At 36.8% G+C, this 26709-nt stretch overlaps 1 protein-coding gene across 4 annotated transcripts in view; it reads left to right on the top strand.

Moving 5' to 3' along the window:
- Positions 1 to 9240: 9240 nt before the first annotated feature.
- The window catches only part of LOC135218254 (N-acetylated-alpha-linked acidic dipeptidase 2-like), a 54075-nt gene continuing 36606 nt past the window's right edge, over positions 9241 to 26709 (top strand). Inside the window, exons 1-18 of one of the 4 annotated variants that reach the window (XM_064254426.1) lie at positions 9241 to 9418; positions 10601 to 10725; positions 14719 to 14856; positions 15491 to 15647; positions 15762 to 15882; positions 16655 to 16800; positions 17714 to 17903; positions 18387 to 18477; positions 18626 to 18810; positions 19404 to 19523; positions 20110 to 20192; positions 21304 to 21432; positions 22200 to 22279; positions 23162 to 23252; positions 23552 to 23810; positions 24367 to 24451; positions 25448 to 25540; positions 26271 to 26488. In XM_064254426.1, coding sequence (XP_064110496.1) covers positions 10601 to 10725; positions 14719 to 14856; positions 15491 to 15647; positions 15762 to 15882; positions 16655 to 16800; positions 17714 to 17903; positions 18387 to 18477; positions 18626 to 18810; positions 19404 to 19523; positions 20110 to 20192; positions 21304 to 21432; positions 22200 to 22279; positions 23162 to 23252; positions 23552 to 23810; positions 24367 to 24451; positions 25448 to 25540; positions 26271 to 26475 — 2298 coding nt within the window. In that variant the 5' untranslated portion in view covers positions 9241 to 9418 and the 3' untranslated portion in view covers positions 26476 to 26488. The remainder of the gene's footprint in view (positions 9419 to 10600; positions 10726 to 14718; positions 14857 to 15490; positions 15648 to 15761; positions 15883 to 16654; positions 16801 to 17713; positions 17904 to 18386; positions 18478 to 18625; positions 18811 to 19403; positions 19524 to 20109; positions 20193 to 21303; positions 21433 to 22199; positions 22280 to 23161; positions 23253 to 23551; positions 23811 to 24366; positions 24452 to 25447; positions 25541 to 26270; positions 26489 to 26709) is intronic. The other 3 variants (XM_064254425.1, XM_064254424.1, XM_064254422.1) reach the window with 3 other exon arrangements.

Genomic DNA, 26709 nt, shown 5'->3' with positions numbered 1-26709 from the left:
ACCATGGAAAATCGTATGTAGGCCCATAAAGTTCCTTCTGAGCTGAGAGAAGGGTTCACAGATTCTCTCTCTCTCTTAGAATAAAGGTAAAAAAGTCACGAGAAAAACTAACAATAATTCATTGTGGCTGGTATTAAAGTCACAGGGAAAAAGTAACCTAACCTAACCTTACTTTATGATTACCGGCCACCATAAATCAATGTGACTTTTTTCTATGCCTTTTTCCTAATCATAATTGCAAATTTTTCTCTGAATCCTGCTCATGATAGTTTTTCATTGGCACACAGATTCACCATTCCTGACAACTAGGAACTGGGAATTTGGGGAACTGCATAGGTCTAGGCTACCTGCTAAGAGAACAGCAACCATTGCCTTGTTCCTCCAGGTCTCACGTGGGAAGAAAGTGGTTTACAACAGATAAAAACATTTCCTTTCTTCCATAAGAGAAGCTTACGTCGTATTTCTTATGATTAGGCATATATTAGGTTCCTGAAGACGATGTTTCTCGTGTCTAAAGGTAAAGAGAGACAATTGTGTAAAAAAAATAATGATGAAGATTATAATATACTGTATTTGACGGCATATAAGATGCATGGGGATAGAAGACGCACCCTCATTTCAGCAGGTCAGATTCGGAAAAAAAGTTTTTAGTGTATTGAAGCATATATTGTTGAAAACAGTCTAGCTGTTCAGACGGCCAACGAAGAATTGGCGTAGTTTCTTATTGCCATATGCAGGTGCCAAATTATTTAATTAACAATAAATAACATTTCCTTTCAAAGGTGATGTACTTTAAATAAATTACATTAGAATTGAGTAGACTTATTCAATGTATTAAAGATAATCATTCTGCAAAGTAAGGAAAATATATACCGATGGGTCCACGATTTCTAATTTTATTCTCAACTCTAGCTTCGTGACAGCATACCGAAGATTTTGAAGTTGGCTTTGCTGCCGCTCGAGTCTTGACTCAACGTATCGTACTGCACTGGGGTGTTGTCATTTCATCTCCTACAGCCGATAAATAATACATCAAGGCGTTAACATTCTTTGAAAATGATATTTAATTAAACTAATTTTGTCCTTTGATCAATAAAATAATTTGCATGACACATTTAGTGGACCTAAATTGGACTTCTTTGATTTTCCCACATGATTAGCCTATACTCTGTTTTTTTCCATCTGTCCATCCGCCTGTAGTGTTTCCGCATGGTAACACTGCGTCCCGGGCTTTAAATAGTTACGCTCTGTGTAAGTTTTAGGTAAATAAAAGGATATCTGGGTGTACATTTTCAACTGAAAAGTGTTTTAAGAATTCACTGTATGCGAATTACACCGTTAACATTCAAAATAAGATATTGCTTAAGGCCCGGGACGCAGTGTTACCACGCGCAAACACCACATGCGGATGGACAGATGGAAAAAAACAGAGTATAGGTTTATTTTCAGCAGTATACTCTCTCGGATATGTAATATTAATTAATATCTAAATGCTTTATTTGATTATTCCCGTTATTCTTGTTTTATTAGCCATGTTCGCCTTTCTTCTTATCCTTTTTATAATTGCTTAACATAATTAACTCAGACCTGGCTATTCAAAGTCAAAAATCAAACGAATATAATTCAATCTTATTTTATATCGAATTCCTTGCATATCATCCTGTTTCATTTGGATACGTTGGAAAGCTGTGGGAGTCAAAACTGACGAAATACATTAAGAAAGGCTTACTTTCATTAATGCTGTCATAGGTTGATCTTTCTGTAGCTATTCGTTTCTTCTAAATAGAAATTAATTCAAATTAGTTTCACATGTATACCTAGACCTACTACCATAAGCATAAGTAGCTGAAAGGATAAGAAATATGAAAGGTGACGTTCTCGTTTAAGTCTATTTCATATGTTTTTTGCTTTTTTTTTTTTTTCAAGAAAAACCTACTGCTTTAATCAAGGGTTGCTCTTTGACGGCTACAGGGTGTAACACGAGTGTATGCACATATTTTGTGGAATGAAAGATAAAGTTTCTTTGAACAGAAAAATTTTATAAACATGCATTTTAAGCGTCCGTTGTCGGTGCGGGGAATTTTAAAATAACCGTTATCATTAGTGATGCTTTCATGAGATGGAGTTCGTAGTGAGAAGTCGGATCGAGTCGCCTGAGATGTAGAAGAGAGCGGAGGTGGCGCATAGGAGTGATGGAAGGATTGGGCCTATGTTAATAAAGTATCTCCCAATAAAATGTATTCTTTAGGTTTTGAAGAAAAAAATGTATGCATCATTGAAACTGTTTCCCTCCCTATCCGTGGTATTCACTGGCCACCGATAAAAAACAAAACAAAAAGAGTAAGCCTAACTGAATCTCTCATCCATCAAAGATAAGTTTGCTTATTCATTAGACTTATTCATTAGACAACTATCCAAGATTTCAAGTGTAGATTTAAAAATCTCTTCCTTTCCATCTGAAGTATTCATCAGACACCAGTCATAAGCGTAGAGCTCCTTATGATTCCTGGTTAAACAATGTCGTGACGAGGCACTAGAATTCAAAGTTCACAAATGAATGTTGCTCAGCAACATTTACACTACTGTATTGTCTTGCTCTCATGTTGTGCTTCGAGGTGTTCCACCTCTAGGCCCATGTTCTAAATTTTGCCGTTCTTTAAACAATTTGATTCATCTATGTATGATTCTCTCCGATTTATTAAGCTTTCTTGATACCTCTCTAACAGGAACTTGCACCGAATGCAGTGCAATAATTCTCTTGCTCATCGAGGGATAAAAGGACACATTGACATTGGATTCCCGTGCACATAACATCAAAAGCAATAGAGTTAGGTCGCCTGGGTCACACTGTTAGGATATCGTTTATATTTATTTATTTTTCTTCTTAATTTGATAGCATTTTGTGAGATTCCAACGTATTCTGTAAAATTTAACAAGTGGAATAGTTCAACTACCTTCAACTTAATATTGAAATGATAATTTAAGGACTATGTTCATGCGATACTACTAGTGATAAGTGTCTGCTATCTATTTGGTAATGTATATCTATGGTTGTGATATGACGTTTTTTATCCCTTCGTTTCGTTCACGTCAATTTTGCTATATGGAAAATAGTTTTACACAATAACATTACATAATGTTCTAAAGATATCAGTGGCTGTTTTTAACGTCATTACACATGATTTCTTCCATCTTTGAAAAGAAAAATAGATAAATAAGGCATGAATCGTGCGTCAGGCAAGTGAACGAAAAATTATGAAACTCTGTCACCAGATTTGTCGGCCAAAAAAACTGGTGGTAGAGTTTCATAATTTTTCGTTCACTTGCCTGACGCACGATTCGTGCCTTATTTATCTATTTTTCTTTTCAAAGATGTAAGAAATCATGTGTAATGATGTTAAAAACAGTCACTGATATCTTTAGAACATTGTGTTATGTTATCGTGTAAAACTATTTTTTCATATAGCAAAATTGACGTGAACGAAACGAAGTGATAAAAAACTTCATATCACAACCATAGATATACATTACCAAATAGATAGGAGACACCTATCACTAGTAGTATCGCATAAACAAAGTCCTTAAATTATCATTTCAGTATTAAGTTGAAGGTAGTTGAACTATTCCATTTGTTAAATTTTACAGAAAACATTGGAATCTCACAAAATGCTATCAAATTTAAAAAAAAAAGAAAAAAAAAACGATATCTTAACAGTGTGAACCAGGCGACCTCACTCTATTGCTTCCGATGTTATGTGCACGGGAATCTAATGTCAATGTGTCATTTATCGGTCTAAGAAACTTCCCTCGATGAGCGAGAGAATTATTGCACTGCATTCGGTGCAAGTTCCTGTTGGAGAGATATGAAGAAAGATGAATAAAATTGTTTAATGAACGGCAAAATTTAGAACATGGGCCTAGAGGTGGAATACCTCTAAGCACCACATGAGAGCAAGACAATACAGTAGTGTAAATGTTGCTGAGCAACATTCATTTGTGAACTTTGAATTCTAGTGCCTCGTCACGACATTGCTGAACCAGGAATCATAACTAGCTCTACGCTTATGACTGGTGTCTGATGAATACTTCAGATGGAGAGGAAGAGATTTTTAAATCTACACTTGAAGTCTTTGATAGTTGTCTAATGAATAAGTCTAATGGCTTACTCTTTTTGTTTTGTTTTTTATGGGTGGCCAGTGAATACCATGGATAGGGAGGGAAACGGTTTCAATGATGCATACATTTTTTTCTTCAAAACCTAAAGAATGCATTTTTTTGGGAGATACTTTATTAACATCGGCCTAATCTTTCCATCATTCCTATGCGCCACCTCCGCTCTCTTCTACATCTCAGGCGACTCGATCCAACTTCTCACTACGGACGCCTTAAAATGCATGTTTATAAAATATTTTCTGTTCAAAGAAACTTTATCTTTCATTCCACAAAATATGTGCGTACACTCGTGTTACATCCTGTAGCCGTCAAAGAGCAACCTTGATTAAAGCAGTAGGTTTTTCTTTAAAAAAAAAAGCAAAAAACATATGAAATAGACTTAAACGAGAACGTCACCTTTCATATTTCTTATCCTTTCAGCTACTTATAATATGCTTATGGTAGTAGGTCTAGTAGGTATACATGTGAAACTAATTTGAATTAATTTCTATTTAGAAGAAATGAATAGCTACAGAAAGATCAATCTAAGAAAGCTTTAAGGAAAGTAAGCCATTCTTAATGTATTCGTCAGTTTTGACCCCCACAGTTTTCCAACGTGTCCAAATGAAACAGGATGATATGCAAGGAATTCGATAAAAAATAAGACTGAATTATATTCGTTTGATTTTTTTAGGATTGTTTTTTAACTTTGAATAGCTAGGACTGAGTTATTACGTTAGGCAATTATGAAAAGGATAAGAAGAAAGGCGAACATGGCTAATAAAACAAGAATAACGGGAATAGTCAAATAAAGCAGATTAATATATATATATATATATATATATATATATATATATATATATATATATATATATATATATATATATAATATATATATATATGTTATATATTAATATATATATATATATATATATATATATATATATATATTGTCGATTTAAATATTCATTAATATTACGTATCCGAGAGAGTATACTGCTGAAAATAGACCTAGGCTAATCATGTGAGAAAATCAGAAGTCCAATTTAGGCCCACTAAATGTGTCATGCAAATTACCTTATTGAGCAAAGGACAAAATTAGTTTAACTAAACATCGTTTTCAAAGAATGTTAACGCCTTGATGTATTATTTATCGGCTGTAGGAGACGAAATGACACACACCCAGTGCAGTACGATATGTTGAGTCAAGACTCGAGCGGCAGCAAAGCCAACTTCAAAGTCTTCGGTATGCTGTCACGAAGCTAGAGTTGAGAATAAAATTAGAAATAGTGGACCCATCGGTATATATTTTCCTTACTTTGCAAAATAATTATCTTTAATACGTTGAATAAGTCTACTCAGTTCTAATGTAATTCATTTCAAGTATAGCACCTTTGAAAGGAAATGTTATTTATTGTTAATTAAATAATTTGGCACCTGCATATGGCAATATTTCCATAACGAACAATGAATTAAGAAACTACGCCAATTCTTCGTTGGCCATTTGTACATTACACAAGCGAAACATAGCTGTATAAAAGCAATTTGGCAGTACAGGCAGGCAATAAGCATACCCACAAGGACATCTCAATAGCAGGAAATAATAAATAATAATAACATAATAATAATAATAATAATAATAATAATAATAATAATAATATTAGTATTAGTAATGATAATAATAATAATAAAAGCAATTTGGCAGTGCAGACAAGCACTAAGCATACACAAGACATCTCATTAGCAGGAAATAAGCAGGCTGTTAGTATAGGCATGCAAAGCAATCACAGTAATAACAAAACATTGGACACGAAAATAATGCCAGCAGTGCATATGGACTAAAAAGTCGTACAAATTTGCTAATTAAATCAAAATGTCGTAGTTCATACAGCAATGGGTCATACATCTGGCAACGATGATGCCGTAGTTTTATTCCTCGCCAACAGATGGCATTACCGGTAAGTCAGAGCGCCGATCAGGTGTATAAACGCAAGTCACAGCATTTCAGATTAGATTGTTTTCATTTTTACGAATTCATTTTTAAAGCACCGGTAATAATACAATAATACCAGCAATAAAATAAGGATGCATGGAGTATAGGGTAGGTAAAAGTACTGAGCGTAAGCTGGGTTAGTGAGCGTCAGAGAAAAATTAGCCTAGGCCTACGGGAGGTCTCAAACTTCACCTACGATGTATAAGACGGCGATTTTTTTAGCCAAAATTCTGGAAAGAAAAGTGTCCTATATGCCGTCAAATACAGTATATATGATATTACAATAATTAAAATAAAACTAAATATAGCCAATTATATAACAAAAGTTCTTTACAAAAGATGAATATGAAAAATGGAGGCTATGCACATTCAGTAAGTCTAGCCCATATTGTGGAAGACTGTGGTCTCCACCATATGTTAGTGAAGATGGCAAATAAGCTAGTTTTCCCTTTAAAAAACAAAATATGTTGCTTATTTTTTAAAGCATAAAAAGTACACAGAAGTAAATTAACTTATAAAATTTGTGCAGCACGGTTCCTAAATTAGGCTGATTATTGTAAAATTAGTTCGAAATAAGAATCATTCACTGTAATTTCCTTTATCATGGCATCTAGTACATTCTCATTCTCTAACCACCTAAAAAGTCACCATTGACCACCAGTTGATTTCCACGCATGTAGATACATATATGTACGCATGTATATATTTGTATTATATATTTCAACAAATAACAGTGAGAAAGATTAATTTTATCATAGCTGTGGAGCGAGGTTTTGGGAAAATAATGAATTCTACAAAACGTAATCATCAGACTGTTTTCAAGTAGCCTAAACAGCAAATGTGGAAGAAGGATATGTAAACTAAAGTATTCTTTAGACCTTGAACATGGTTTGACGTCAAGGTGCAAATTCACAGTCTTGACATAGGTCTAATGTCTTTCCTCCACTAGGCTGATGTTGCTGGTATGCCAACTAAATCTGCCCATAATTGACATTAATCTCTTAAGTAGTATGGTTTGATTACCATACAAAAATTTACCATTGTGTATACTGGTATTACATATCGTACTACTGCTTTCGTGTAGTGTAGTCTGATTTCCAAACATTTTTGTTTTTGACCTTTTATAATCTTTCACTAAACTCCAACGAAGAGGACCGGTATTGTATATACTATATATCGATATTCCTTCTCGTACGACAAAAGAAATCAGAACGGGATTTTTAAATTCTATATATTTGTGGTCGATTTCGTAACACAAACGCATAATTGTGCATCTCCTCCTGCCTTGTCAAAAACCGGCTTGCTCTTGCTATTATTCTGTCAACTTTTTTTTTTCCTCCAAACAACAGCGGAAGACGAGCTTACTAAATATTTGCATCACGACCGATCTAAGCGCATTGCCTCTCTCTCTCTCTCTCTCTCTCTCTCTCTCTCTCTCTCTCTCTCTCTCTGTCTACAAAAAGTTTGCGTGAACATGTTGCCTACCTAATTTAATTTAGCCCTATTTCCAATCAATTTAAACCATTAGTACAGCCTAAATTATTAAAAGAATGACTCAGTCCATGTCATTATTGCCAAATAAGACTTCTCTTCTGTTTAATAATTATATAATTATCTATGTGTCTGAAAAAGTCTGTCCAGTTATACTGGTTATGATGCAAAAATCCTTTGTCTTTGTGACAATTCAAGAGCCAGTGATGAGCAAAAGTAGACCATGTAAGATAACACCTCTCTCTGTCTCTGGGGAAGATCTACCTTGTTGGCTCTTGCTTTCTCTGTACGACTCAATGTCACTTGCAAGAGACCCACACGATCTGATGAAGGTCCCGGCAAAGGTTCGTTTTTGGCAAGGGTGACCCCAAAGTTCAAACTGGTTTCAGCTGACTCAGTCTGGTTGCGCATGACCTGGGTGGTGTTGCACGTTTGCAACTTCGGTTATCCAGTGCCTATGCATGATAATATAATTTATATCAGGACAACTGAAGCGTGATCAGCTAAAGCTATTATTAATCATGAGGTAGACTAGACTAAGGAGGGATTATTGTTTTAAATACTCTGTGGTAGAGTGATAGTTACCAGTTTTAGTATAGGTTAGGCCTATAGCGAGTAACCCAGCAAAATAGGGACGTGATGAACCAGCTCTATATCTAAATCACACATTCCAATTTCCAAGAACGAAAGTTTTCATTTACTGGTGATAATTGTTGTTGTAAATATAATTACTGTCAGTTTTAGCATCATCAGTCTATAGGTCTACAGCTGCTGTGTTTATAATAGCCCAATGGTTATGATAGGCGCGCATTAACCGGAGTATCGTGAGGAATTCTTTTCAGCTTGCATATATATATATATATATATATAGTATCTATATATATATATATATATATATATATATATACATATATATATATATATATATATAGATATATATATATATATATATATATATATATATATATATATATATATATATATATATATATATACATACATATACACACACACACATACAGAGAAGTAGATCTAAATCTTTTCTTAGTAAGCATGGCTTTCGGATTGATTAGTATTCATACGAAATCGATAAACATATTTATATAAAAAATAAAATAAAAGGTTTTTCTTGGCCAAATTCAGTAGTAGCATACATATACCACTGCCGACTGGAGGAAGGAAAATTCTTGCGCATAGCAACAAGTGATTCTGCCGAGGTGCAAGCACGAGATGTCTGGAGTAGACTAACTCGTGCCTGAGCGACCCGATTCCATAACCATGCGATAAACGGTACATAATACTTTCCTTCGGCGCTCTGAACCGATAAACCGCATTGGCATTCGGTGAATTTATTCAGTGAATTAATCCCTCTCAAGCAATGTTATGATGTCCTATCGACCCGCATTGCTTCCTGCTTTGGGGCCAAGCATGTGGAGGAAACCAACGGTACTTTGACTCCTGAGTCTAGGTTCTCTGGGTGGCGTTGGGCGGACGTTGATTTAGTCTTATCGGTTCTCGTTGGATGTGGGGAGATGGATGGGACTTGGTGGGTGGGGGGAGGGGGTGGGGTGTTTTAGGGGAGTTGATAACCACTCCTTGCTGGCCAGGCTTAGGTCATTCTTCCGGGGCCCGTCTTGAAGGAAGCAAGCACTCTGGTGCTTGTTAATTGGCAACATTCTATTGGACGTTTTCCACAGCTCTTCGTGCACAAAGACAGTTACAGAGATCAGTTCTGTGATCTCTGAGTAATTTACTGGTTGTCGTGGAGCTTCTATTCCAAAAGTGAGTTACATTTTCCTTACACCAACTGATTTTCTTTTGAACTGTGATGCAAATAGTAACTTTGACTTTTATTTATATACTTATTGGCAAATTAAATGAATAGGCCATGGTCTTCTGGTAAATTATCCATTTTTGTTATTATAACTCTATTATGATATAAATATGCCACAACTCATGTCAGAATTTAAATGTTTTTAAAAGGTAACCAGAGTTTGTGATTGATATAATAACCTGAGATCATTGTCAAAAGGGAAAATATTAATGGCTGGGGATAATTGCTTATTCTGCTACTATTGTCTCGTTAGAAAGAAGCCTATATTATTTTCTTTAATTCAAACCTCTTTTCTTGTTAACGTTCTCACAGTAATACATGTATATATATATATATATATATATATATATATATATATATATATATATATATATATATATATATACCTGCCTAGTTTTTTTAAAGCCTTTTATCTATTTTGCACTTTTCTCTTCATATGGTCTAACATTTCTCTTACGTTTTCAATATCATTTTTACTGAATAGAAATCTTCCTAAATTCTCCTTCTTGCTCTCGCCTTTCTTTTCTGTATATTCCTCACAAAACAACGCAGAAATTAATTAGACCTACATTTCCACAAAAATTAATGTTATTTCTTTCCCTCGTATGTTTAATGATGATATACAAATCCTTGCACTTAGAAATAACTGATGTTTGAGTAGTGTCGTATATCTGTTCTTCAAGTTCTCGCTTCCATTTCTAATAGCCCTGTGAGCTTAAATCATATAAATGTCATATTCGTGAAAGTTTAGCTTCAAATACCACTTAGTATTAAATATGATTTACACCACGTTGGCCGAGTGCATTCTCGCGCTCGGCTACCAACCCGGTGGTCCGAAGATCGATTCTCGGTTCGGCCAACTCGGAACCAGAGGAATTAATTTCTGGTGATAGAAATTCATTTCTCGATACACTGTGGTTCGGATCCCATAATAAGCTGTACGTCCCGTTGCTAGGTAACCAATTGGTTTCTAGTCACGTAAAATTATCTAATCCTTCGGTCCAGTCCTAGGAGAGCTGTTAATCAGCTCAGTGGTCTGGTAAAACTGAAATATACTTAACTTACATTGGGGATAGCTTACGATCTTACCGTACGTAATAATTTTTATTTGTTTATTTTCTTTTTTCTAGATGTACGGTCCAAAGTCTGGGCTGGGGTTCGTTGCCGTAGCCGCCATCTTGAGTCTGCTACTAGGAATCTTCATTGGTCAGCGCAGCAGTTCGAAGCTGACTGGAACCAACCATCTTCGAGTGAAGTAAGTATTTATCTTTCCCCGTAGGCCATGGTAGCGCCGTCAGTGCACCTCCGGTTGTGCACTGTTGGCGTTGCTTAAGCTGCTTACCAGCATCACCTCGGATAGCTGCAGCCCCTTTCATTCCTTTTTACTATACCTCCGCTCATATTCTTTCTTATATATCTCTCTTTCCTCCCTCTGCCAACAGCTGTTTCAACGTTATTTTCAGCGCTGAATGACCTCGTGGGTCCCAGCGCTTGGCGTGTGGTTTTGCATTCCAAGTATTGTCTTGTTTAGCAAGAAGGTCTGTCACACTACAAATCATGAAGTTACTCCTCCATATTCACTCATTTTTTGCACTCTTCGCGTACTCTTTTGAACCATATTCGCTTACTCGGGGAGTAAGCCTACAAACTACTTTGTTGTTTTTGTATTTGTTCTTGTTGGGAGGGGGTTAGGAAAGGCCTATGGAAAAGCCTAAAAAGGTCTGAAAAAGGTGTTTCGCGTCGAATTAAAGATACAGGAATTTTAGGATAGGACATTTATGATTTATTTATTAGAATGAAAATGTAATAGATAAATAATGTACCTGTCAAACAGTACAGAAAAATTATTTCTAATAAAGCATAGCGTATTTACTTCAATTTTCGTTGGTGAAACAACGCTCTATTTAACTGCAGATTTTAGCACAAGACCCAAGTATTTTTTCCAAAAAATCTGTACACCTAGATATGACGCATTGGAGAGTCAAGTATCTCATTTTAATTGTCTGAGCAGTAGGGTCTGCCCTCTCTGGGAGAATATTCATCTTCCTTGACAGTTTCCAACTCATTCGCATTCATTCCTTGTCCTCTTAACACTGAACTCGTTCCAGATCCAATATTTTATTTGTTGGTTTAGAATCAGAAAATGAGATAGAGGTGACTGGAAATAATGTCACAGGGAAAAAATTCACAATATTGGCTAGGAAAAAAGTCACAGGGGAAAACAATCGCAATTTTGGCTAGGAAAAATGTCGCAGGGAAAAATTCCCAGAGTTGGCTAGGAAAAATGTCATAGGGAAAAAATTCACATCAATTTATGGTGGCTAGGAAATAAAGTCACAGGGTAAAAATTCACAATATTGGCTAGGAAAAATGTCATAGGGAAAAAAATTGAAAATTTTGGCTATGGAAAAATCACAGGGAAAAATTCACAGAGTTGGCTAGGAAAAAATTACAGGGAAAAAAATAACAATTTTGGATAGGAAAAATGTCACAGGGAAAAAAATGGAAAATTTTGGATAGGAACGATGTCACAGGGAAAAATTCCCAATTTTGACTAAGAGATAAGTCACCTTAATTCATGATGGCCGGTAATAAAGTCACAGGGGATAAATTCACAAAATTTTGTGTGTCTCTATCTGCATGATATTGACAGTCTTTTGTTTGTATGTTTACGGTAATTCCCAACCGGCTTATACTAAACACACCTTTGCAGAGGTGGAGACATGGATTCATACCTGGTTTAAACCCTTGTTAGGGGCGGTTGGGGGGGATGGGGAGGCGGTCACTATCTAGGAAGGGTAAGTGTGACTTATTTACCCGAGACTATTTTTATCTGTGACTTTTATAACTTTTTTTTTTTTTTTTTTTTTTTTTTTACCTGGATTCGAGATACCTACTCGTATGGAACAAGACTTGAAAGATTATACATACATATATATATATATATATATATATATATATATATATATATATATATATATGTATGTATATTTATATATATACACACACATATATATATATATATATATATATATATATATATATCTATATATTATGATATATATATATATATATAATATCGCTCATACCAAGACGAAGACTTGTCATAGATTAATTTTCTCAGTTTTTAATTTAAATTTGCTATTAGATTAGACTGGTATTTATTTTCAAACAGATGGATGTCTAGCTTTAGATCATGTTCGAATTATTAGTATAGTAAATAGTGTATATTCCGATCAGATCTGTATTATAGATTCAAAAGCAAAAACAAGGCATGATCCAACCTCCAGCTTACTCGGCGCGTGCTAAAATTTACACTGGTCAAATAGAGTTGTTTCACCATCGGAAATTAAAATAAATAGGTACGCCACATTTTATTTGATATAATAGTTATGTACTGTTTAAAATGCGCATTATTTATCTTTTTACTTTTTCATTCTGATAGATTAATCATAAATATCGTATCCTAAAATTCGTGTATGTTTAACTCAAAGGGAAATACATTTTTCAGACCGCTTTAGGTTTTCCGTAGACCTTTCCTACTCCCCCACCAACAACAACAACAAACTAGTTTGTAGGCTTACGCCCCGAGTAAGCGACAGGCGAGAATTCCTTTCTCAAATTGCCAGTTAAGTCACCCAGCGACCGACCAGAGCAGCCTGGACAATTAGTAGTCGACTCTGGGACGAGAGAACCTGTTTGGGAAGGAAACCAGTTATGCAGAGGGGCAGGAAAACTGAAGAGGTTACAGCATGGCATGACGACACTGGCTGCCTGCCCAAGGGTATGCCCTCCAGATGACCCTTAATGACCCTTTTATGGGCCCCTCCCGTCTCCTTGCAACACATTCCTGGTTTTATTTTAATTTTTCTATTATTCAAATTTCATGGTTTGGTTGTCGTGTCGTAACAGATCTGAATAAACTGTGTCTCTCACTATACAGTGTGAGGTGCACTGTAGGCATTATTAAAAGGTTCTTTGCAGTGTCCCTTTGCCCCCTAGCTGCAACCCCTTTCATTCCTTTCACTGTACCTCCTTTCATATTCTTTCTTCCATCTTAATTTCCTCAACCCTCTCCCGACAGTTGTCTCGTTGTGCAACTGCTTTGAGGTTTTTTTCCTGTTACACCCTTCAGACCTTCTTTACTCTCTGTTTCCGTTTCAGCGCTGAATGACCTCATAAGTCCCAGCGCTTGGCCTGAATTTTAGGTTCCATAAACTGTATCCAGCTACAAACTTTCGTTCAAAGGGTAGATTGGTGTTACATTGTTTTGTTGATAACTTCTGGTAACCTTTAAGTAAGGCGTATTACCTGCAAGCTTTTGTTGGTAGGGTGCCACCTCCCCTTCCCTCCCCCTCCCCCTGGAAAAGAGAGAGAGGGGGGAGAGGAGTGGGGATTCTTGTTCATTTGTTCTGCTGCTACCTTCAGGCCGCCCAGAGACAAAGTGTACTACCACCAGTAGGCTTCCGTTGTTAGGGCGTTGTTCACCCCACCCCCTCACTCACCCTTAAGAAGAATGAGAGAATCAGCACACCTCTGGATGCAACTGGCAGAAGAAGATTCCAAATCGGCACTGGCATATGCTACAATGGCTCCACTTCAAGTTGAAAAGATTTATCTTACCATAGAAGAAGGAGGAGGTTCTACTTGATGGTGTACTGTTATCCCATGGCATCCACCTGTCACCATAAATCGTGCCTTGGCATGCAACCTAAATTCCTCAGTCACTGGTTTGGCCTGAGGCTACGACAGTCCAGTTGTGTAATTCCTCCTCCCTTTGTAGTTCGTATCTGTATCCACAAACACTGCTGCCTACCTATGCATAACTGAAGAACTCTTTCGTTGAACCTTTCCTATTCTCTGTCAGTTCCAAGCTTTCCACAGTAAGCTGCTTTTGATGCCGTCTGCTCAAACTCTTTTGTCTTATTGGCCTTCATCAATGTTTCAACAGATACTGTCATTATTAGATTAGAAAATCCATTTATATAAATATTTATTATGAGCATTGCTTGTTTTCTGTTAAATATATACTTATGAAATAATAATGTTGCACAGTGTTTTGACATTATGATGTTTCCGTCACACACGCTATTATTATCTAATAAGTCTTTATGCTCATTTTCACACTCATCTCTTAATTTCATTACTGTGAGAAGTGGTCTAATCAAGCCGTTTTTGCTAAATCAACTTTATTAATTCTGTTAACCTGTACAACCTAATGTTTCATTTCGTTTGAACCCTTTCTTAGGAGATGCGACTCCCAGGGAGGCAACGAGGAGAAGAGCCAGTTTCAGAAACTGGTCGAGGACAAATGGGAATCGGAACAGCACTTAAACAAGGACATACTCGACCTCATCAATACCACCAACCTCAGGAATGACTTGAAGTAAGTTGAGACCTTGAGCATAAGTGAGTGGCAATTGTAGAGACACTAAGTATTAGTGAGTGTTCTGTGCTAGGGATTATGAGCACATGATGGATTGGTGTATGGGGTAGAAGATGCAAGTATTACCCTACATGCTTAAGGGGTTAGACTAAAAGAGCATTAATTTGACTACAAGAATTGTCAGGGCGCAAGACTTTCAGGGCAACCACTTAAAACTGAATGCTAATGCAGTGACAGAAAACTTTACTAGCTGGACATTACTATAACAGTTGTTTGTTGTACTAACATTCCATATTCCAAGACTTAAGAGCATCTAGGAAGTGTGCAGTCCATTGGTGTAGGGTCAGTTCATTTATTAAGGGCTACTACCATGGTGGAACTAGGTGGTGCAAACTGCCCATTGCTGAACTAATGGTCTGGATTATAGAAATACTGTGCCTTAAAGCAGAGCGAGTGCCTAGTGAAGAGTATGATATCAGGGGGTGAAAAGAAATGGCCCCTAAAGGGCAGATGAACATCTTTTCCTGAGGCCATTGGCAACCTCACGTCTTCTCCCTTGGCATGTAGGGCATGAAGATGATTGGGGGATGATTACTTTGTATTACTTTCTATACTCCTGATAACTCCATTCCAGAGAGCTGTCCAGCAGACCTAAATTGGCAGGGACGGACAGAGACAACGAACTGGCCAGGATGATCCAGCAGAGGTTTGTCGAATCAGGTTTCGACTCGTCTGAACTTGTCCCATACGACTTGCTCCTCAGCTACCCCAATCAGTCGAACCCTAACTTGGTGAGTAACTGTCTTGTCAGCGAACTAATTGAGAGTAGCACTTTGCGTTTCGAATCCGTCTAGTATTGAAACTTGACAGTTGGCTGAATGTCCCTATTTCTTACAATATTCCAGATCACAATTCACGACGGCTCGGACAAAGTCGTGTTCACGAGCAGATTTAAAGAAGAAGTTTTGCATAAGGACGATGGGGATCCGGAGTTCGTCCATTCTTATGCTGCCTACAGTCCACCAGGTAACTGACTTTTCCCAAGTTGACAGTTAATAAGTGGGTATGAACTGGAGTAGGAAGTAAGAATGGGAGTATCTTCAAATACTGTAATAGTACTTAGTCATTCAGGAAGATTGGAAAACTAGTATTAACCCAGAAGATAGTAGTTTTTTTATATAGTTGTATATATCTATATTCCATGCAAAGTAGAAATAAATTCATCACAAACAGAAATAAGAGTATTCAATGGCCAATGAGTAACCTCACACTTGAACAAATATACATACACCTATGAATACAAACATACTCATATTTTGCTGTGCACCTCACTCGGTGCACTGTAGGCATTACTTAAGGTTCTTGGCAGCGTCCCCTCTGCCCCTAGCTGCACCCCCTTTCATTCCTTTTACTGAAGCTCCGTTCATATTCTCTTTCGTCCATCTTACTTTCATTACCCCTCTCCTAACAGTTGTTTATAGTGCAGTTGCGAGGTTTTCCTCCTTTATACTTTTCAAACCTTTTTACTCTCAATTTCCGTTTCAGTGTAGGTCCCAACATTTGTCCAACATTTGTCCTTTGGCCTAAATTCTATTTTCTATTCTATTCTATTCTACAAACAGAAATATAAGTATCATTTTGCAATGCGTAACCTCACACTGGGACAAACCTACATGCATTGATACATACATCCCCATTTTTTTGAATGTGGCATTTTTCCATATTTCTGTTAATCTCAAATGAATCTTAAATACTTATAATGAAGACCATCTCAACTTCATTTCTTGAATCCCTGAAGGTGACATCAAAACGAAGCCGGGAACTGGCCTCATCTACGTGAACTACGCGCGCGTGGAGGACTTCGACAAACTGGAGGAACTTGGGATTGACGTCGCAGGACACATGGTCATCGCTCGCTTCGGAAAGATTTACAGGGGGAACAAGGTCACTATGGGGTCATTCTTTGTTTGTGTGTGTGTGTGTTGTGTGATATGTTCGTGTTTTATGATTTCTGCATGTTTGTGGTCGTATGACTACAAATTTGACTTTGTATTCGCTTGTCTTCTTGACCATGAAGGTAAAAACAGAAAACTTATATAGACAAAATGATGTGACCTACTTGACTTTTTCCGCTACCTTCACCTAACTCGTGATGACAGTGTATAGCACTCAATCAATCAATTACTGGATACGTAGTTCAGAGACTGACTGCAAGCTTCCTCCAAGATTCCATAAAACTGGCTTTTAGGAACGCTGTCCTGGACCCAAAATCTAATCCATTTACGTTTCTATCAGATATAGGCCCATCATGATATATGGAAAGTACCAAAGTTTTTTTGCAGCTCGTCAATTTAATTTATGACAACTAATAAATATACTTATCTATAATATTTCAAATAGAAATAATGAAACATCAACATCCTTACAATGTTAAACTCTGTGTGTGCGCGTGTGTGTGTGCAGGTGTGTAAATTTCTATCAAAGAAAAATTACAGGCTTTCCAGGACTATCTGTCCTCGTCGTCTGGTAGCCATCCTGTTTAAATGAGGTCCTGTTATATATATATATATATATATATATATATATATATATATATATATTATATATATATATATATATATGTATATATATATATAGATATATATATATATATATATATATATATATATATATATATATATATATATATATATATATATATATATATATATAGATATATATATATATATATATATATATATATATATATATATATGATATATATATATATATATATATATCTATCTATATATATATAGTATTGCATATATATAATATATAATTATATATATATATATATATATATATATACATACAGGTGACCATCGCACAAGAAAGGAACGCGACAGGTATCATACTCTTCTCGGACCCTCACGACGTGGCTGCCACAGGTACGAGTCCTGCGGACGTGTACCCCAACTCCTTCTGGGTTCCTGGATCAGGGATGCAGAGAGGAACGACCTTCGATGGACTGGGCGACCCTCTCACACCTGGGTGGCCCTCCACAAGTATATTTAAATCAGTCTCTTATCCGTTTCTCAACAGACGGTCGATGGAAATGGCATCTCAATGCAATTGTCTAGCCAGTGATTAATGTCCCTTTATTTATTTACTTCATTTTTTTCGGTTTCTTTCAGCTTGAGTTAGAAATATTGTTTTGGTTGCCCATCCCATAGTCCTCTGAATTGTAAACAAAAATCTCTAGGACAAATCGTTGAAACATTACTATAATTGATTTTTTTAATTATTGCTGTTATTATCATTATTATTTCCTTTTTTCACATTCAAGTTTTCTGTTCTGTAGAATCCACATCTCAATGTTCAAGACACATATTTGGCTATGTTTACATAATTATTATGTATTTTTCACTATTAATGATAATGATGATAATTCTATAGTCCTTTAGTTTTTCAAGTTACAAACATTTCACAAACAATCCATTTATTTCAAAATTCTGTGCAGTAACAAATGCTCTTAATCTCTCAACAAGGGGATGCCTACAGACTGGATGAAAAAGATGTCATTTTGCCCAAGATACCCTGCCAGCCTATTGGGTATGACGATGCCCGGGAAATCCTGAAGTAAGTGCCCCTCTCTCAAGTATGACTTTTGCAGTGACCATTGCCTTGTCTGTCCTTGGAAAAATAACTGAATATTGAATATCTTTGCCAGAGACATCTGGTAACTGCACCAAATGTAAACAAACTATTCTTCTTCACACCTGTCCAGAAAGCTGGGCGGTCCAGCCCCTCCCGCAGGGTGGAAGGGAGGTATTAAGGAAGTCGGGTACAACCTGGGCCCACAGCTGTTGGACGAATTTCGGGACCACACCATCCGTTTGCAGTCTCACAATTCGTTGCGCATAACGAAGTCTTACAACGTCATTGGAACGATCAAAGGAGAGGTGGAACCGGGTGAGTTTCTATTATTATTTCTCAATGAATAACCCATGACGGATTATAAATACACCATGTTCCCATGAGGAATCGTATAAAATATGTCAATGGCCACTTCTATAGTCTTACTGTAGCCACTGAATCAAGAGTTATGTCTCTATACGGAAGCTCTCCAAAGTATAGGTCGCTTGCTTTCTCAACGACCTATATTGCTTCTAGAACCATTCTTTCCTCAGGATCAAACTATCTCAAAACAGTGATCACAATTTTCCCTGTTCTCTAATTTCCATGAATATCAAGATTTCTCACCTTTCCAGTACTTCTTACTCCACCGAGATTGCATGGAAAATTACTTTATATTACTTCAACCTCTTATTTTCTTGCTTTCACATTCAGCTTCAACACTTTAACTTCCATTAAATAGTGTTTGCTCAGTAATCCCCACATAAATTATTACTCTAACTCCCTTTGACACTCTTCTTTGCAATGGTCTGCAATGGAAGTCTTTTGTGTGTAACTATAATATTTACACACACACATATGCCCATGTCTGTGCATGTAATTTTACTTCATAACAGACTGAAATCATATTCTCGTCATTCTCCCAATAGATCGCTATGTCTTGTTCGGAAACCATCGCGATGCCTGGGGCTACGGTGCAGTTGACCCTTCCTCGGGCTCTGCAGAAATGCTGGAGGTCGCCAGGGTCTTTGGGGAGCTTAAGAAGAAAGGTTGGTTCTTCATCTTCTTCTGTTAATTCTGAAACTTATCAGTGAGAGTCACAGATCGTATGAAAAATTCTGAGGTTAGTTTGGAAGAAAAGGTTAGGTTAGGTTAGGCTAGGGAGGTTATGAGGATAAATTGGAACTAGGGAGACGGTAGAAGAATGGAAGCTGATGGTTGATGTAGCTATTTGGAAGTAAATAAATGGATAATGGTAATGTGAGAAAATAGGTGATCCACAGAATAGGTGAAATAGGTAGAGAATTGTAAATGCACATAGTAGTCAGGGTTCATGCGTGAAAAGAGTTTTAAGCCAACTCTCCTTCATGGAAATAAAATTCGGTTGCTGAACGTGAATGAAAGAAATAAGGCTCAAGCTGTAAGCATAAGTTATTTGTGTAGATGGTCAAAGGTTCATAAAAAACGGTGAATATATTGGAAAGGAAGGACCTTCATATCCTTTAAGCAATAGACTGCATGCAAGATAAAGGTGAGAGGCACAATGTTATAGCGGGATGTACTACTAATGAGCCTTCTATGTAAATGCCCACCCTGGTAGTTTCTAATCTTTCCCATCGATTCATTTACCTCCAGGATGGAGACCCAGACGAACAATGGTCTTTTGCAGTTGGGGAGCTGAAGAATTTAGTGCCTTGGGATCTACCGAATGGGTTGAGGTAAGCTGAACTGGATCTCAGTCTAGGTTTTCCATTTATAAGAAATTTTTGGTGTTTTTTTTATGATGTTGGTACATTGCACATCCAGCAGAACATAATAATATCAATGGATGTTGTTGGCAAAATCTCCAAAACTCATTTGTAGTTAATCAAATGTTTCAGTTAAGTTACTGGTAACAGGTTTTCTCGTTCCAGAGCTTAATCTCTCTGGTGCCCTTATGCTCCTTTCTCGTTCCAGGACTTTTGAACTACTCTGTGGTCTTATACTCATTCTTGCTCCATTCTTGCTCTTAAACATAAGCTACCTTTTAATCTTACGCTTCTTACCTCTTCCATTTTTGTTCCAGGATTTAAGCTACATGATGATCTTATATCCTTACTCATTCCAGTCTTGTTCCAGGGCATAAGCTACCTTGTGATCTTATACTCTTTCTTGTTCCAGTGTTCTTCCATGACATAAGTTACCTGCTGTTCTTATGCTCCTTACTCATTCCAGTCTTGTTCCAGGACTTAAGCTAACTGGTAATATTATACTTTTCCTTCTTCCAGGAATTGAGATACCTTGTGATCTTATATCCCTACTCATTCCAGCCTTTTTCAAGGGCATAAGCTATCTTGTAATCTTGTACCGTCACTCGTTCCAGTATGGTTCCAGGACTGAAGCCAATTGGTGATCTTTACCCCCTTTCTCGTTCCAATCATGGTCCAAAACTTAAGCCACCTCCTGAGCTTATGCACTTTCTTGTTCCAGCTTTGCCCTAGGATTTAAGCTACCTTGTAATCTTATATCCTTCCTTGGTCCAGTCTTATTCCAGGACTTGGGTTACCTCGTGATCTTGTAGCCTTACTCGTTCCAGTCTTCTTCCAGGACTGAAGATACTTTGTGATCTTATAGTCTTTCTTGTTCCATTTTTATTTCAGGACTTGGGTTACCTCGTGATCTTGTAGCCTTACTCGTTCCAGTCTTCTTCCAGGACTATAGATACTTTGTGATCTTATAGTCTTTCTCGTTCCATTTTCATTCCAGGATTTGGGTTACCTCGTTCCAATCTTCTTCCAGGACTTAGGATATTTTGTGATCTAATAGTTACTTGTTCCATTTTCATTGCAGGACCACGTGAACAAGCTGCAAGACCGCGCTGTCGTGTACTTGGGTTCGGACGCCTGTGCTCGAGGACCCAATCTCCAGGTTGCTGCCAGTCCCCTCCTGTGGGATGCCGTCAATAAGATCACGAAACTAGTTAGTATCATACACACACACACACACACACACACTGTGTATACTGACAGTTACTTGATTTATTATTTTTTTTTAGCAAATGTCTTCTTAAGTCTACTTAGTTAGGGACCATTTAATGAATTTATTTGCTTATTAAACTTTAATTGTTGCCATTTCATGTAGAAAATATGTAACATAATATGTGAGCCCTTATGATATATATATATAATATATATATATATATATAATATATATATATATATATAACTATATATATATGCACACACACACACACACACACACACATATATATATATATATATATATATATATATATATATATATATATATAATAAAGTAATTGAAAGCAAATTTCTTATAATTAATTATTATACAAAACTTCAAGATTTCTTGCTATATCTTAACTATATTGATATAGTTTTTTCTAAATTATGCAAGCCGTATTCTTTACATATTTTACTCATAATGAATCCTATATAAATTTTTTATCTCCTAATCTTCATATTCAAGAAACAATATCATCTCATATGCAGTACTGACCACAGTTTGCCTCGCTCTGAGCGACTCTAGACGACTAAGAACTCTTTGCAGTATTGCTTTCTGCCTTGTGCGCACGTCACGTGTTATCCCCGTTGCTGAATAACCATGCAACGTAAAAACGCCGTACAAATAAATAAAATAAAAAGTCACGTGTTATCTTTGATGAGCCTGTTCCTTGGCTGTCCAACTTCTTTAACACAGAAATTTGTCTTTCCGTCACAAAACAGATTCCTGGTGTCAGTGACGGTGAGACAGTCTATGAGGAGTGGGCAGCTGACTTCGCTTTCCAGAACAAATCTCAGCCTGTGTGAGTGTACATTATTATTATTATTATTATTATTATTATTATTATTATTATTATTATTATTATTATTGTAGAAATAATCAATGCAATCACACATGGAACACATAAATGTCTAACTCACATCAGGATCAAACCCATGGCTTTTGATCGAAAGACTAGACTGCTGTCAACCAACCCACACAAGCCATCGAAAAAGCTGGAGCCTTAGTACCACTGTAGCTGGCTTGCATACTTGCGTGGCCTGGTTGGCAGCGGTCTTGTCTTTCAGTTGAAAGTCCTGGGTTCGATCCTCATGTGAATCAGGAATTTTATTATTTATTATTATTGTTTGATGCTTTGGGAATACCCCCAACATGTCGCAGATTCCAGGGTGTAAAGTAGTTGTAGTTATTACGAGTTCTGTACGTATTTCTTTTTGGTCTTTGGGACCTGAGTAATTTTTCAGAAATTGCTCTGCAGTTTATAGGCCTAAAGATGAGTAATTTTTCTGAACGCTCTGCAGCCTAGGCCTAAAGCTGAGTAATCTTTCAGAAAGTGCTCTGCAGCATAGGCCTAAAAATGAGTAATTTTTCAGGCTGCTGTGTAACATAGGCCTAAAAATGAGTAATTTTTCAGGCTGCTGTGTAACATAGGCCTAAAAATGAGTAATCTTTCAGAAAGTGCTCTGCAGCATAGGCCTAAAGCTGAGTAATTTTTCAGAAAACGCTCTGCAGCATAGGCCTAAAAATGAGTAATTTTTCAGGCTGCTGTGCAGCTTAGGACTAAAGATGAGTATTTTTCAGAAAGCGCTCTGCAGGTTAGGCCAAAAGCGCAAAAGCTCCTGTAGACCAACGGAGAGAGAGAGAGACAGAGTTATCAGTAAGTGTTTTCCATTTTCTTTACCAGGATAGAGACGCTTTCGTCATCAACGGATCACTCGGCGTTCATCTTCTACTGTGGAATACCTTCTCTGGATCGCTACTTTGCCTTTGACACCGTGAGTAGTCGTAAAATCAGTTTTCTTTTTAGGCCTCGGAAAAGTTGATAAATAGGCCTTTGGAAAGTTGATAAATAGGCCTTTGGAATTTACACAGTCTAGTTCGTTCTGTTCTGGTGCCTAAGCGCTCGCTTCACAAACACAGTTGCACGCACACTACACTATTCATGTGAGGTGCAAAGCTTTATCGACTCATTTTTTAGTTTAACTCTACTTTATACTACTTCAAAATGTTTATTTTAATTCACGTCTATCATCGTATAGGCCTATAAACCCCCCATTCTTCCTGTCTCCCGCAGAACAAATATGACGTCCACCTGTACCCGTTCTTCCACACCGGGTACGACACCTTCCACATGGTGGACAAAATCGTCGACCCCGATTACAGGATCACTCAGGGATGCGGCAGGATGAGCGCCCTCCTCCTCAAGTACTTCTCGGACTCCGCCGTGATTCCCTACAGTCTGAGTAGGATGGCCGAGACCATCGAGGAGAACTTGGTCAGGCTGACAGCGAACGGCATTAGGGAAAGGCTGGTGCAGATATACGATAAATTCCGTGAGTGGCCAAGAGGTCTGATTCTCCTCCTCCTCCTCCTCCTCCTCCTCCTCCTTCTTCTTCTTCTTCTTCTTCTTCTCCTCCTCCTCCTTCTTCTTCTTCTTCTGCTTCCTCTCCTCCTCCTCCTCCTCTTCTCCTTCTCCTCCTCCTCCTTCAAGAGAGAGAGAGAGAGATAATACGATGCATTCTTAAACTGGCTGGACAGATTAGTATATTTTATATTATATTAAAAATGTATATTTTATATTGTATTAAAATTAAATACGCCTTCAGTTTTATCAGTGTTTTGTTAGTCTCATAAGTGAATGTTTAAAAAAAATCATAGTTTTCAGAAGATTATCAAAGCTGAAATTGATGTTAAAAGTATATATATCTATATATATATGTATATATATATATATATATATATACTATATATATATATATATATATATAGATATATATATATCATATATATATATATATATGTATATATATATATATATATATATGTATATATTATATTATTGTATATATATATATATAATATATATAATATTCTTACTCCCTTTTTCAGCTGTTCTCGAAGAAGCTGTGACTAACCTCACACAATCCATAAACAAGTTTGTCCAGCGAGTAGAACAGACGAAAGACACCATGGGGTGAGTATAGCCTAGTGAGTGAGACTATAGATATTTCCCAAATAGAAAAATAAATAAGTCTATTAGATAACTGGTTTACTTTCGTTAATTATGAACTGCTGGGAATTTGCGTTTTGTAAATGATTTTATATATATTGTACTAGACATTCCAAACAAGTTGATTGACAGGTTTATGACGTTTTGTACGAATTCTCATTATTATGAGCTAAACATATGATATATTAACAAGTTAGCCTTTGAAAAATCCTCACTTGATTACCAAGGAGCAAACTGTTCTTAGATTCACGAGCTAATCGGCAAAGAATGTCACAAAAATTCTGTCTAATCAGGAAAATTATCATCAACTGCAACCTGATAACATCGGTCTAGAGATTGAGAAGCCAATGCAGTGGGTTATCAGCTGCTACTCAATCATTAGACCGATGTTGATCGTTTTCTTGGTTAGTTAGGGTTAGATCTGCTATCATAAATGTTTTTATACGTGTCTTTATTTTCTTCTCGAAATCAATATGTTGATAGCACATGATATTTCGCACCATATTGATTCATAGTACTATTGCGAGGTTTTCCTCCTGTTACACTTCATAGTTCTAAATTTTATAGTTTATTCTATTCAGCCTAGCGCAAGGCAGATAAGAACCGAAAGAGAGTGTGTTTACTGTTGCTTTGATCATAAATGAAACTATAGATTTTGAAGGGTTTAAGGTCACCAGCCTCTTAAAGAATTATAGAAAACAGTCTTAGGAAACAACACTGACTGCAAAGTTCAAAAGCAACGTCTCCCCTGTCTCTCTTTAGCCCGATGTTTCTATTTATTGTACTATACTTTCCAAACAAGTTGATTGCCAAGTTTATAAGGTTTTGTACGAATTCTCATTTTTCATGCTTTAATCCTCATGTCTTTAAGTTAAACGTTTCCCATATAAACAAGATGACCTTTACAAAACCCTGATTCGATTACCATGGAGCAAATCAGCAAAAAATGTCTCTCTTTAGACCGATGTTGCTGAGAGCTGTCAACGACCAGATGATGAAGCTGGAACAGACGTTCATTCTGCCGCCTGGTCTTCCAGGCCGACCCCTGGAACGGTAAGTGAATTCAACAAGTTAGTAAAGTAATTTCCCTTGAGATTATATTATACCAAAAGAGATTTGTATACTAAAATCTGTCTAGCCCCAGTTTTTGAATCAACAGTGACTTTATACTTGCAGCTACTGACTGTTATTCCCAAAGGATAGGTAATTCGATGTTAATATGCTTGGAACCCCTCTCAAAACACTTATAAAAACCTATTTTGATTGTTTAGATACAAAAATAAACCTCTAAAAACCCTTGTACCAGAGTATTTCAATGGTTTTATCACAAAAAAGCCATTTAGTCACGAAGATAATAAGAACATACAGTAATTAGCGAATATTTCTTATGAAAATACAACGAATGCTGCCATCATCTACAAAGAAATTATAGTAATTCACTTTTAGTTTTCTGAAAATCAAACTATTGTGCCGCCTCTGTCTATCGTCTGGACTTTTTTCTGTCCGTCCTCGGATCTTAAAACTACTGAGGCTAGAGGGCTGCAAACTTATGTTGATCATCCGTCCCCCAGTCATAAAAGACACCAGATTGCAGCCTTCTGGCCAAAGTAGTTTTTATTCAAGGTTAAGTTAGCCATGTTCATGCATCTGGCAACGATATAGTCCAGGTCACCACAGGGCCATGGTTAAAGTTTCATGGGCCGTGGCTCATACGGCATTTAACCGAGACCACTGAAAGAAGACTCGACTGCGCCATTTTTCACTCATTTGTCTTGTGCCCCAGACACGCCATCTTCGCCCCGAGCCTCTACGACGCCTACGGGACCTCGGCGTTCCCGGGCATCAGCGACCTCCTCTTCAGAATCAACACTTCGAAGGACAAAGTGAAGAAAGAGCAGAGGAAGGAGACGCTGCGCCGCCATATTTCTGACGTCACCATCGTCCTCCAGAGAGCTGCCAGATTCCTGGAGGATTTCCAGTTCATCTGAAGAGCTTTTTTAGGTTGAATCGTTTAGATAATGATTAATTTATAATATATGTTATTCTAGTTTGAGTTTTTGCTTTTGACTTGTTTATTTATGTAGCATTCAAAATGCGCTTGTATGTTTAAAATGAAGTTCAAAATTTAGAAATTTGCCTAGGAACATTCTGCCAAATAAATGCTCTTTAGAATCAAGTAAATGAGTAGAGGGTGTGAGTGTGTGTGTTTAAACACAGTATAT

This window comes from Macrobrachium nipponense, chromosome 9 (genome assembly GCF_015104395.2).
Source record: "Macrobrachium nipponense isolate FS-2020 chromosome 9, ASM1510439v2, whole genome shotgun sequence".
Taxonomy (NCBI): domain Eukaryota; kingdom Metazoa; phylum Arthropoda; class Malacostraca; order Decapoda; family Palaemonidae; genus Macrobrachium; species Macrobrachium nipponense.
The sequence above is the reverse complement of the archived record's forward strand: the minus strand, read 5'-3'. Positions and strand labels throughout refer to the sequence as shown.